The 12,537-nt window shown below is 52.1% G+C and overlaps 1 protein-coding gene across 1 annotated transcript; it reads right to left on the bottom strand.

The window, feature by feature from the left end:
- Positions 1-1,577: 1,577 nt before the first annotated feature.
- NDUFAF7 (NADH:ubiquinone oxidoreductase complex assembly factor 7) lies at positions 1,578-12,472 on the bottom strand. Its single transcript, XM_049784272.1, has 9 exons — positions 12,236-12,472; positions 9,331-9,411; positions 7,613-7,723; positions 6,867-7,080; positions 6,001-6,059; positions 5,102-5,212; positions 4,378-4,521; positions 2,450-2,623; positions 1,578-2,057 (listed from the first exon to the last, which is right to left on the bottom strand). Exons 1-9 carry the CDS (start codon positions 12,470-12,472, stop codon positions 1,842-1,844), a joined length of 1,347 nt encoding a protein of 448 aa, XP_049640229.1. The 3' UTR covers positions 1,578-1,841.
- Between the last annotated feature and the right edge of the window lie 65 nt (positions 12,473-12,537).

The following is a 12,537-nucleotide window of genomic DNA, read 5'->3' as shown; positions in this document are numbered from 1 at the left end:
ATGTCTTAGAAGGTTCCCAACTGCTGATTTTTGGGGGAACTGTAGTTACTGGGAAGACAAACCCTAATGACAAAACTATTAAGACAGGAGGAGGAGTCAGCCACGAACATTTCCATCTGAAATTTCTCCCTGTGAAGTTTTCAGAGAAAAACAGTGAGTGTGGGAGGAGGTAAGTGTGGGCCTGAGGCAGAAGCAGCCCTTTGAGTCAGTCCAGGACCAGGGCAGCCTGACAGACAAGAATCTGAACTGCTCATGGACCAAGTGCTCAGACTCATATGTCTGGTATAGACAGAAAATGAGACATTTGGGGCCGGAGAGATAGTACAGCGGTAGGGTGTTTGCTTTGCACGCAGCAGCAGACCCAGGATGGATAGTGGTTTGAGTCCTGGCATCCCATATGGTCCCCCATGCCTGCCAGGTGCAATTTCTGAGCACAGAGCCAGGAATAACCCTTGAGCGTCACCAAGTGTAAACACCCCCCCCAAAAAAAAAAGACAGACACTAAAACTGGGGTATGAACTGAAAAGGGAAGTTAATCTTTTTTAAAAAATGCCATTACCTGGAAATAACAAAGAACCAGCTCGATGTGGGAAAACTTCCTCCAAGGTAATGGCGTGTGTGCCCAGCCATGTTCCAGCTCTGAAGCCAGCCCATTTCCAGGCAGAAAGTTTAATCGTGATTATTGGTAGTTTCCTTAATTTTAGATGAGAGAAACTAGCACAAAGCAGAAATTGCTAGCCTGCCCTCAGGCCTCACTGCTATGGGATTTCTAAAATAACACCAACACAGCTGCTTTAGATTTGCAGGGCAGCTACGCCTTCATCACTGAAAACCTTTAAAAAAAATTTCGGGGGTGTGGGGTTGGGGCTATACCCGGCAGTGCTCAGGGAATCCTTTGTGGTGCCGGGGATGGAAGACGGGTCATTTGTGTGCAAAACAAACAAATGCCCTCCCAACTATGGCTGTGCTATCGCTCTGGCCACTGTTCAGATTACTTTAAAAAATAAAAACAGGGCTGGAGGGCCCAGAGAGAGAGAGCACAGCGGCGTTTGCCTTGCAAGCAGCCGATCCAGGACCAAAGGTGGTTGGTTCGAATCCCGGTGTCCCATAGGGTCCCCCGTGCCTGCCAGGAGCTATTTCTGAGCAGACAGCCAGGAGGAACCCCTGAGCACTGCCGGGTATGGCCCAAAAAACAGGGCTGGAGAAATAGCACAGCGATAGAGCATTTGCCTTGCATGCAGCCTATCCAGGACAGACAGTGGTTCAAATCCCAGCATCCCATATGGTCCCCCAAGTCTGCCAGGAGCGATTTCTGAGCGCAGAGCCATGAGTAATACCTGAGCACTGGAGGTGTGACCCGAAAGCCAAAAATAAATAAATAAATAAAAACACAGGGCCAGGTAGACAATAGTATAATTGATAGGGCACTTGCCTCCCCACTCCCACCCCATCATCCCAATTTTAAAAAACCACATGTAGCTTTCTAATGAAAGGTCTCAGTTTCACAGTATTTTTTCTGCTTTATGAAACTGAGAAGACACATTTGCACAAAGAGAACCTTAAGTAAAGGTTAAACATTTAGTCATAAATAAGGCATTTTATTGGCTGCAAAGAGACCAACATATTTTGCTTGTTTTTGTTCGGGGACCTTCACTGAGGTGTTCAGGAATCATTCCTGGCAGTGCTCGGGGGACTCTACGGGATGCTGAAGGAAATGCCCTGCCCACTGTGCTGAGTCTCCGGCCCCCGGCAAATCCATTTCGAGAGTTGTTTTCCTGGCCCCAGATGAAACGTTTCCTTTATTTGGGCTTCTTGGGGTCTGCAAAAGCCCACCTGAAATATCACCGCCAGACAAGTTCGCCAAACCCAGCGACAGAGCCTGCAGAAGGTAGTCTCCGGCGGGCCCCGTCAGGCTGCCCGGGACCCTGCAGTCTCTGATGGGGTAACAAGGCAAAAAAGTGGAACCTCTGGCCCATCTGTTCGGGGCTCATGAGCATGTGGTAGCCTTGGAGTAGCTGCTGCCTCGACGACGGTTCCTCGGTTTTCTCCAGGAGAATCTGCCAAGAAAAACAAGTTGAGAAAACGAGGGTTTTCTGAGAACCTGGGAGAAACCGAGTCGAGGCCCAGTCAAGACCCGCACAGCACTCCCAGCTCCCCAAATGTCTGTCCAGCAAACATCCCCAATGGCAAGTTCCACCGAGAAGCTTTGCAAGTCCTCAGAACTGTTGGGAATCAAATTCACGCCCCAACACAGCCTCATTTCCTAAACAGAAACGCCCACTCTCGAGATCTTAATTCGGCCTCCAGTGGAGGTGTGGGGCCTTAGCAGGATGCTCCCTGCCACTGCCCAGGGCCTGACCCCACTCCCGACACTGCCACAAAGCCCAGGGTTGGGCCACACGCAGCAGGAGGTGCGCGAAAGGCTCAGGAGGCCGAAGCCCGGCTGTACCTTGAGCCGCACGTCGATGCCCATATTCCTCAGGAAGTCATGCTGCTGTAGCGGCCCCAGTGAGGCCACCTGGCCCTGGGCCATTCTGCGCAGGTAGCTGAAATCCACGTCGGCAGTCAGGTCTGCGGTGCCTGGGGCCACCAGGACGTCGTGCAGCTGGTGGCCACGGAAGCCCTACAACATCATTGTCGGGGTGAGTGTGGCCTGCGGTGGCTGCAAGTGTGGGAAGCAGCACTGTAGTGCTGGACCCCTTTCCAGAGCTGTGGTAGCCCCAAAACAGTGCGGGGTCGGGGGGCCTGGAGGTGCTTCCTCTCTCTGTGTTTCCCATGCCTACATCAGTTAGCCCTCGTCCAGCTGCAGATGGAGTTGGGGTTTCAGCACCTGGAGTGCAGCTACTGTGTATGTGTGTGCCCCAGGAGCCCCGGAACCCCAGTCAAGAGGCAGTAGGAGAGGAGGCATCATCTCTGAGGAGGAAGACACATCCTGGCAGTCCCTTTGATACACAGGTAGGAACTCAGACCCACAGGGCCAGAAATGACACACAGTGGCTAGTTAAAATGTTTCTGTTGAGTAACATAACTTGGGGCCACTAACAGCATAGAGTTAGTTTCTGTTAAAGTAACATAATTTAGGAGTCACTAACAGCACTCTGCTAGTGTTTCTTTTCAAGTAGCATAACTTGGGTGACTAGCAGCATCTAATTAAAGTCTTTATCAGGGGCCAGAGAGATAGCATGGAGGTAAAGGCGTTTGCCTCACATGCAGAAGGTTGGTGGTTCGAATCCCAGCATCCCATATGGTCCCCCGAGCCCGCCAGGAGCGATTTCTGAGCGTAGAGCCAGGAGGAACCCCTGAGCGCTGCCGGGTGTGACCCAAAAACCAAAAAAAAAAGTCTTTCTATCAAAGTAACATAATTTAGGGGGCCAGAGAGACAGCACAGCAGTAGGGTGTTTGCCTTGCACGCGGCTGGCCAACCTGGGACAACTCGGGTTTGTTCCCTGGCATCCCATGTGGTCTCTTGAGCCCACCAGGAGTGATTTCTGAGCACAGGGAGTAACTCGTGTGGCCAAAAAATACATTTAAAAAAATTAACATAATTTGGAGATCACTAACAGCACCTAGTTAATGTTTCCTTTCAAGTAGTATAACTTGGGGTCACTAAGCATCTAGTTAATGGGTTTCTTTAAAAGAAACATAACTTGGAGGCGTCACTAACAGCATCTAGTTATAGTGTTTCTGTTCCAAGTAATATCATGGGGTCAAGGGGCTAAGGAAAGGGGCTGAGGCTAGGGAGGGTGTTTGCCTTGCATGTGGTGACCCGGGTTCCATCCTGGCACCCCATATGGTTTCCCAAGCACTGCCAGGTGTGATTCCAGAGGGAAGAGTCAGAGTAAGCCCTGAGCTTCACCAGGTATGGCTCAGAGGAAAATAAAACCCATGAAAACTAAAGGAGGTTTGGGACTAGAACAAAGACATCAGAAGAGGAAAAAGGGGTGTTGAAAATGACAGAAAAGATTTAGATAATTACAGTATCTGGGTCAAAGGTACACACACCACGGCAACACTTTTCCCAATGACAGGAGAAACTTAAGGCACTTCAGCCAAACCACCTTCAGGTTTGAGCCACTGGTGGTACATCCCAGCATTCATCTTGTTAAGAAAACTAATGCCAGGTGGGAGCGAGCACAGCACAGCACAGCACAGCAGGGAGGGTGTTTGCCTCTCACGCAGCTGTCCCGGGTTTGATCCTGGGCATCCCATAGGGTTCCCCAAGTACTGCCAAGAGTGACCCAAAAAGGGAAGAAAAAAAAAAGGCGACCCAGGCAGGGAACACGTGGGGGTACAAGCTGGTGACCTCAGAACACATGCAACACAGCAAGGCCCCGAGCTCAGGATGTTGGCCTAGTGAGACCCGGTCCAAGAACATACCCGGAAGGTGTCGCTCTTGGTGCCATCATGGCCGTAGTCAGCGATCAGGGCGGCGCCTCCATCCAGGGCGAGGCGGCGTGCCAGCTCCTGGATGATGGCCCCAGCGTCGGGGCTCACCTCCACATGCTCCCGCCTTTCATCGGGCTGTGGCGAAACACAGGGGGAAAGAGCCAGCATCAGGCGCGGGGCATGGCGTCCAGGCTCTGGTTCCAAGTATGTAGAGACAAGACCCCAACATGAAGTGCCCCTGTCCCCAATGCTGCAGGTGGCCTACTGGACAGAGCCCAGTTGGGGGGCTGGAACCAAACTCCTGGAAGGAGCTGTTGGTGCAGAGAAGGCATTGGCCTTGCACATAGCTGACCCAGGTTCAATCCCCGGCATCCCATATGATCCCCCGAGCACTGCCAGGAGCAATTCTTGAGTACAGAGCCAGTAGTAACCCGAACACCTTTGGGTGTGACCCCAGTAAAGGAGTAGCTATTGGAAGAATCAGACATGGGAACTGACCACAGACACACACACCCCAGTGAGGCGCATGCCCCCACCAAGAGTCGGGGCAGGAGTTGGTAAGACTAACTGCATCCCAAGGCCAGTCCCTTCCGGCCCTGCAGAGGATGCCAGCTTCTCCCCTAGCCAGCAACCCTTGCGGTAACGTGGAGGGACAAGGGGGTGAGGATTTGAAGGGTCAGGAGAAGCAAAGAGGTAAAAATAAACTCGTGCCTACTTGGATGAAGGCTTCAGCCGGGGTGGCCGACGGAGCCAAAACAAACCTCAGCTGATCTGAAGCTTGTGGGTCGATGTCCACGAGCACTTCCCGCCATCCGTGGGCTGTTTTCTAAAGATAAAAAGAGATCAGTGTTGGCCAGCACGTTCTCCGTGGTCTCAGCCCACACCGGCCACAAACACAAAGGGGCCCCAAGCTCAGAACATTCAACAGTACGGTTGGAGCAGAGCTGTGCCCAGAGAGTAAGATGCAGATCCACTCCCAGGAAGGGCCTAGGTTCAGGGACTAGACACATTCCTTCCTAAGTCCTGCAGCCAAATTCCTGCAAGATGCTAGACGGCGCCTTGGAAGTACCCAGGGCAGATAGGCCTTCGCGTCTGAAACCCCAATCCTTAGAAATGAAAGATTTACTAAGGGACCCTTGTTTCACTGTCGCCATTGCCTGTGCGGAATCTCCTCTCCCCTTCCCTGCCTTCCCCTCGCCTCTTTTCTTTATCCCAGGGGATTCAGTAATTGGTTTTTTGTGTGTGTTTTTTGAGCTCAGGGGCTCAAAGTGCTCCAGGCGCTGTGCTCAGAAATTGTTAATAAGAGGCCAGAGTGATAGCACAGTGCATCTGCAAAAACACAACCAACCCAGGTTCACTCCCAGAGGTAACCCTTGACCACTGCTGGGTGTGACCCCCCAAAAAAGGGAGAATTGTTACTAATCACCCCAAGAGAAGTCAGGATTTTGCTTAATAACCCATTTGCTCGTCCAGAACAACTGCTCTGTTTTCCAGGCAATTCTATTCTTCAAAATGATCAATACAATGAACTTCAGGGACCCACAGCGTCCCTCCCAGTCCAGCCTGTGGGCACCCTGTTTTTCAGCCCCACAGACAAGCCCTGCCCACCAGTACCTGAAACTTATGCACAGGAAGGACGTCGAAGAACTCGTGCGCCATAAAGAAACTGTGGCCTGTGCAGAAAGAGGAAGAGCAGCATGTGGCAGGTGGAGGGCCAGTCTGGGGCATGCCTGGACTGCTCAGGAGCTCCAGGGAAAGAAGCTGCCAGGTGCTCCCAACCACAGGGGTGAGGAAGTGGCTTCCTGAGACCATCGCAGCACCGCTGACCCACGTGTGCTAATCTGTGCTCTAACCGTGCAGTTTCTACACCTTGTTCTCAAATTCCATTTTCTTTTTTCTTTCTGGGGTTTTGGCCTCACCTGACGATGCTCAGGGCTTACTCCCGTCTCTGTGCTCGGAATCACTCCGGTGGTGATCGAGAGAAATCACGTGGGATGCTGAGAATTGAACCCGGATTGGCTGCATGCAAGGCAAGAGCTTTATCCACTGGACTATCACTCCATTTTTATTTTATCATTTTATTTTATTTTATCATTGCATTTTCTGGGGACCGGAGTGATAGCACAGCGGGGAGGGTAGTTTGCCTTATACGTGGCCGACCCGGGTTCGATCAACAGCATCCCATAGGATCCCCTGAGCCTGCCAAGAGTGATTTCTGACTGCAGTCAGGAGTAACCTGAGTGTCACTGGATTTGGCCCAAAACCAAAAATAGACAGATAGTATTACATTTTCTGAGCCTCAATAGACAGACCCAGTGTGGCCAAGGAGCCAAGGTGGAGCAGGGGGTGATATGGGCAGGGTGTGAGATCTCCCAGGTACAGGTGGTCCCCGCAGCCACTCCTTTATGGGGACCTCATATCACTACTGCACGGGGCTATACATCTCCACCCAATTGAGACTCAGAACAGCCGTTAGTCACCTTGTGGGACGTCCCTCAGGTCTCGGTACCATGACACAGGGATCCCCGAAGTTGTGGTGCCCCTCATATACACGGGGGAGTCGGGAGTCTGCTCGAGCGGGGTCTTCCCGCTTGTCAGTCTGGCCGCCTGCAACTCGCTGAGCTTCGAGCTCACTTCCACCAGGTGGACGGAAATGTCGCAGCCCTTCAGCACAGACCCGAGCTGACCGAACACCTGGACACATGAGGGAAGGGGGGACAACCGCGAACAGGGGTGTGAGGGGGCGGCAGCGTTTGAGACCACAAGTGTCAGCCTCATTGGGCAGAACTCGGGGAGGCGAGGCTGTTCCTCATGCGGCGCCCCTACTCACAGCTCATCTATACTGAAACCAGTGCCACTTTCTTCCTCTTTCTTTGTCCTTCTGGGTCACACTCCCAGCAGTGAGTAGGAACCACAGGTATCGGACCAGTACCTGAGGTCCCTGTGTGTGCAACGGGAGTACGGCCTGGCCCAAGCCAAATAACAGAGAACCCTTTCCCTATGCAAAGTCCAACAGTTTGAGATTTTCTAGATGTTTCCATTTGCCACCTGCCTTCTGCCATCTCCCGTGACTCCTCTGCTCCCAATTTACCATCACCATCCTCCCTGACATTTTTCCTGATGTTACACTTGGGTGGACTGACATTGAAGATGGAGCACTGAATGGTGGGAAAAAAGAAGTGGCCCTGAGCTGGCCAAACTGGACTGAGTGTCTCCAGGTACCTACCCTCAAGATATCTTCTGTCAGCGTGCCTCGGCCAGGTCCCAGTTCCACTAGCTGGAAGGCCGGACTCTTCCCAGTGGCCATCCACTCGCTCACAAACCAAACCCCCAACAGCTGGGAAAAGAAGAGAGCAAGGGGTTAGAAGCACACTGGCACCCCAAAACAGAAGTGCACGGGACAATAAGATCTATGCCAGGGAGCAGATGGGGCACACAGCCAGGACAGCTCTGCACCAGGTCACAACAGACCCCACATAGGCAGGAAGCTCAGAGGACCAGGTTAGTCAAAGGCCAATTTTGGGGGGCCACACAGACTCTGGGGACCATATGAAATGCCAGAGATGAAAATAACCTCCTACTGTGCTGTTGCCTCAGCCCTGCCATTGTCATTTACAGCAGGGAAGGTGCTTCCCTTGCACACAGTTTAACTGGGTTCGATCCCCGGCATCCCAGGGTCTGCCAGGAATGATTTTTTTTTTTAGGAGTAATTTCTGAGTACAGAGCCAAGAGTAACTGGAGTGGGTGGCCAAAAACAAACAAATAATAAAAAAAAAAAAAGTGGGCCCAGAGAGAGAGCACAGCGGCGTTTGCCTTGCAAGCAGCCGATCCAGGACCTAAGGTGGTTGGTTCGAATCCCGGTGTCCCATATGGTCCCCCGTGCCTGCCAGGAGCTATTTCTGAGCAGACAGCCAGGAGTGACCCCTGAGCACCACCGAGTGTGACCCAAAAACCAAAAAAAAAAAAAAAAAAAAAAAAAAAAAGTACCATGACACTGACAAAAGGAAAGCAGGAATGAGGAGAGCCAGGCTTGAGGCTAGATACATGTAAACAGAGATACAGTTGTGCTAGTCTACGCTTGTCACTTCAATCACGACGAGACACTTACATGGAATGAGTATCTTGGGAAGAAACTAAGAGTTAGGCGTCAAAACCTAACCTAGTTAGGACGAAAACCCAGGACCTCAAATATCAAGGTCTAGGCTCACTCTAACTAGGCCACAAGTCTAGAACAAAGAAATAGTTAAAATAGCCCGATTTGAGCATCTCTGTCTGTGTTATTTCTATTTCTAAATTGGGAACGAGGTCTCCTCATGAAGGAAACCAATTAGTACTCCTGAAAGAAACCTCGGTTTCTACAAGGGAGACTATGAACCGCAGAGCGCATCCTCTTCCACTGTCTTCCCAGCCTCCTCTCTTTGCCTCAGTCCTCAACTTCCTCTCACCCCTTCTCCTCTCATTCCCCTGCCACCTCTGCTCTCCTCATCCAGCCTCTTCACTGCTTTCTCTTTTCTTCTTTTTTTTTTTTTTTTTTTTTTTTTGTTTTGGGGTTGTACCTAGCAGCACTAAGGTTACTCCTGGTTCTGCACTCAGAACCCTCCCTGGCAGGCTCAAAGCCATCTGGGATGACGGGAATCAAACCACTGTCTCCTGGATCAGCTGCGTGCAAGGCAAATGTCCTACCACTTTGCTATCTCTCTGGCCCAGCCATCTCTTTCCTTCTCTCGCCTTGGGCCTTCGCATTCCCATTTCCTCCTCTCACAGAATGAACACATCTCTCGAGCCTGCGTCCCACGTTCTTCCTGACTACCCTCTAGCCTTTCCAGATCCACATGTTTGAAGCAGCACCCTGTAAGCTCAGTCGTCACCTCTGACTACAGAGCAGCTGAGCTCCGCCTGTTTCCAGCTGTGGTGCTGGATCGGCTGTGTTTTACACCCTCATACCTCCCCGAAGAGCTGGCTGATTTCCGGGGAAGTAATGAAATCGCCTTTCTCTCCAAGCACATCACGGTGTACATAATATCCCTATAAAGAAGAAGAAAAGAAAATAATTTTCAAATGTTTTCTTATAAGTTTTCCAAAATTGTTGGGTTTTTTTTTGGGGGGGGGGGCCACACTCAGCAGTGCACAGGGGCTACTCACAGCTCTGCACTCAGAGGTCATCCGTGGCAGTGCTCAGGGGATTATATGGGATGCCAGAGATGGAACCTGGGTCAGCCACATCCAAGGAAACAACCTCCCTGCTATTGCTCCAGCTCCTCTAAAACATTTTTTTAATTCTAAAATAGCAGGGGGTTTTCGGGGGTGTTAGGGAGAGTTGAATCATATTCTGCAATGTTCAGCCACCATTGCTAGCACCAGGAAGCTATATGTGGTACTAGAGAATTTGAAACTGGGCCACAAGTGCCTTATCTCCAGTACTGCCTCTCCCGCCCATGTGTCTCAGATCTTCCTCGGGACAGGAAAAATTTTTTCCGAAGCAAGTTCTCTCTTCTGACAATGCCAAATAGTGTCTAGGCCAGCGTTTTTTAACCACTGTGCAGCAGCACACTAGTGTACCGTGATATATCGTTTGGTGTGGCCGAGGAAAAAATTCCAAAGTCTTCTGTAACATGCAGCTTTGGCCCACAAATAGACCAATCATTATAAAATATTAATTATGAAATAATTTTTGTGTTTATTTGATTCCTATTCAGGAGAATTACTTTATATATAGTCAATATAGCCACAGAGTTATTTTTTTTGGGGGGGGCCACACCCTGTGACGCTCAGGGGTTACTCCTGGCTATGCGCTCAGAAGTTGCTCCTGGCTTCTTGGGGGACCATATGGGACGCCGGGGGATCGAACCGCGGTCCGTCCTAGGCTAGCGCAGGCAAGGCAGGCAGGCACCTTACCTCCAGCGCCACCACCCGGTCCCAGAGTTAAATATTTTTAATATTTTCTAATGGTGGTGTGCCTCGTGATTTTTTTTTTCATGAAAAAAGTGTGCCTTTGCACAAAAAGGTTGAAAAACACTGGTCTAGGCTGTGGGAAGAGCAGCTGAGAGGCCACTACGGCCCATAGGTTCCCCCGGCCCCACAACCCAAAAGTCGGAGCCAAGAACATTCCAGGAAGTGAAGGCACTTGCTTGCCTTGTCTGTGGCCAATCGAGTTGGATCCTTGCCAGCACCCCGGGTCCCCAGAGTCCTGCCAAGAGTGATCTCATCCCTGCACACCCCTGGGTGCAGCCTCCAAAGTAAAAAACTTAAAAATAAGTAAATGTGACCTTGAGAAATGAAATCTAGTTGGCTGGAGCCATACATAGCACAACGAAGAGGGCGCTGGCCTTGCACGATGGAGCCTACCTGGGTTCCATCTGTGGCATCCCATAGGGTCCCCCAAGCACAAGCAGAAGTGATCCTGAGCATGGAGACAGGAGTAACCCCTTGGGATCGTCAGGTGTGGCCCACCTCCAAAAAACACAAATAAAGGGGGGAATGGAATAGCTAGGAGCATGAAGGTATTTGGAGAGGTGTGATGGGATGACATTGGGGGGGGGGGTCAGGAAAACGCTCCATTTCAATTGTACTAAGACTACACTTCCCAGTCCAGCTCAGCCTGTTAGGGTCTGAGCAGATAACCCGAGACTGGCACTGAGAGTCAAAGGCCATCTTTGATAAGGTAGAGTCAAAGGCCATCTTTGATAAGGTAAAGTGCAAAAGGGAGTCAATTCTGGCTAGCTGGGTCCAGTCTCATGAAAGAGGAAAAAAGCCCTGCATGAAACTAGCAGGCTGCATATATAGGGTCAGAAGACTCTTGGCAGGCTATGCATTTCATTGGTTAATACAAACAGTTTAACTTTCTCCCAGTCCTAACTCCTGCCCACCCCCACCCCTTTAATCTGGTCTGATAGAGCATTAGGGCTGGAAAAACAAGAACAAGCCTTCAGGACAAGGAGGCCTTGACTGCTTGTGTGAAGACAACTAACATCTCTTTATTATTCCCCCCAGAATTTGGCCTTGGGAATGTGAGGGGGAGCAGTATCTGAGAGGGAGGGGTAAAGGGGTGAGCAAGCTTTCAAGCTGCCACAGGCTCAGGGTCCAACAAGCAAAGCCATGCCCAAGCCCAGCCCAGCCCAGCTCAGCAAGCACCCCCCCCATTCCTCTCCAAGGAACCCCGTGATTGGGAATTCTCTGCTCTGCAAGTGGTGTGGTGTGTGTGTGTGTGTGTGTCTCCCTGGAGATCAGAGTAGGTGTGTGTGTGTGCGCACCCCTGAAATTCTCTGGTGTGTGTGTGTGTGTGTGTGTGTGTGTGTGTGTGTGTGTGTGTGTGCGCGCGCGTGTCCCTGGAATTCTCTGCTCTGCAAGTATGGTGTATGTGTGTCAGGGTGACCCACACTGGAGATCAGTGTGTGTGCTCCTGAATTGTCTGCTCTGCAAGTGGTGTGTGTGTGTGTGTGTGTGTGTGTGAGGGCGCCCCACACTGGAGATCAGAGTAGGGTGTGTGTATGCCAGGGTGTCCCACACTGACGAAGAGTGTTTGTGCCCCTGAATATTCTCTGCTCTGCAAGTGGGGTGGTGTGCGTGCGTGTGTGTGTGTGTGTGTGTGCGTGCGTGTGTGTGTGTGTGTGTCCCATGCCGAGATCAAAGTAGGGTGCATGTGCGTGTGCCCCTGAATTCTCTGCTCCGCGAGTAAGGCGTGTGTGTCTGGGCGCCCCACACTGGAGATCAGAGTGTGTGTGAATTCCCGGGACACGGTGTGGGGTGGCGTGTGTGTGTGCACCCCCGAAATGCTCCGCTCTGCCAGTGGGGCGGTGTGTGCGCGTGTGCCTCGACCCCCGCGGCACCCCCTCCGCGCGTCCCCGCCTGCCTGCGCGGGGTTGGTGAGCGCCTCGCGCATGTACTCGGCCACGCTGATGGGGCCGGTGGCCCGGATCTTGCGCGCCAGGTGCCGCAGCATCGGGGTGGCCGCGGGGCCGGGGCCGTCGGCGGAGCGGAAGCGCCTCCCGAGCCACGGGCGGACCGGCGCCGGGGCCAGGGCGGCTGCGACGGGGACACGCCACGGGGTTCGCCCCGCGCGCGCCAAGGCCCTGGCCAAGCCTCGCATGGCTCCGACTCCAGCTCCAGCTCCGACTCCTAGGCCGCTTCCGGGTCGGGAGCGGCGTCGCGCCG

Source organism: Suncus etruscus, chromosome 12 (genome assembly GCF_024139225.1).
Source record: "Suncus etruscus isolate mSunEtr1 chromosome 12, mSunEtr1.pri.cur, whole genome shotgun sequence".
Taxonomy (NCBI): domain Eukaryota; kingdom Metazoa; phylum Chordata; class Mammalia; order Eulipotyphla; family Soricidae; genus Suncus; species Suncus etruscus.
Note: the sequence above shows the minus strand (reverse complement) of the source record. Positions and strands in the feature narration are given on the sequence as shown.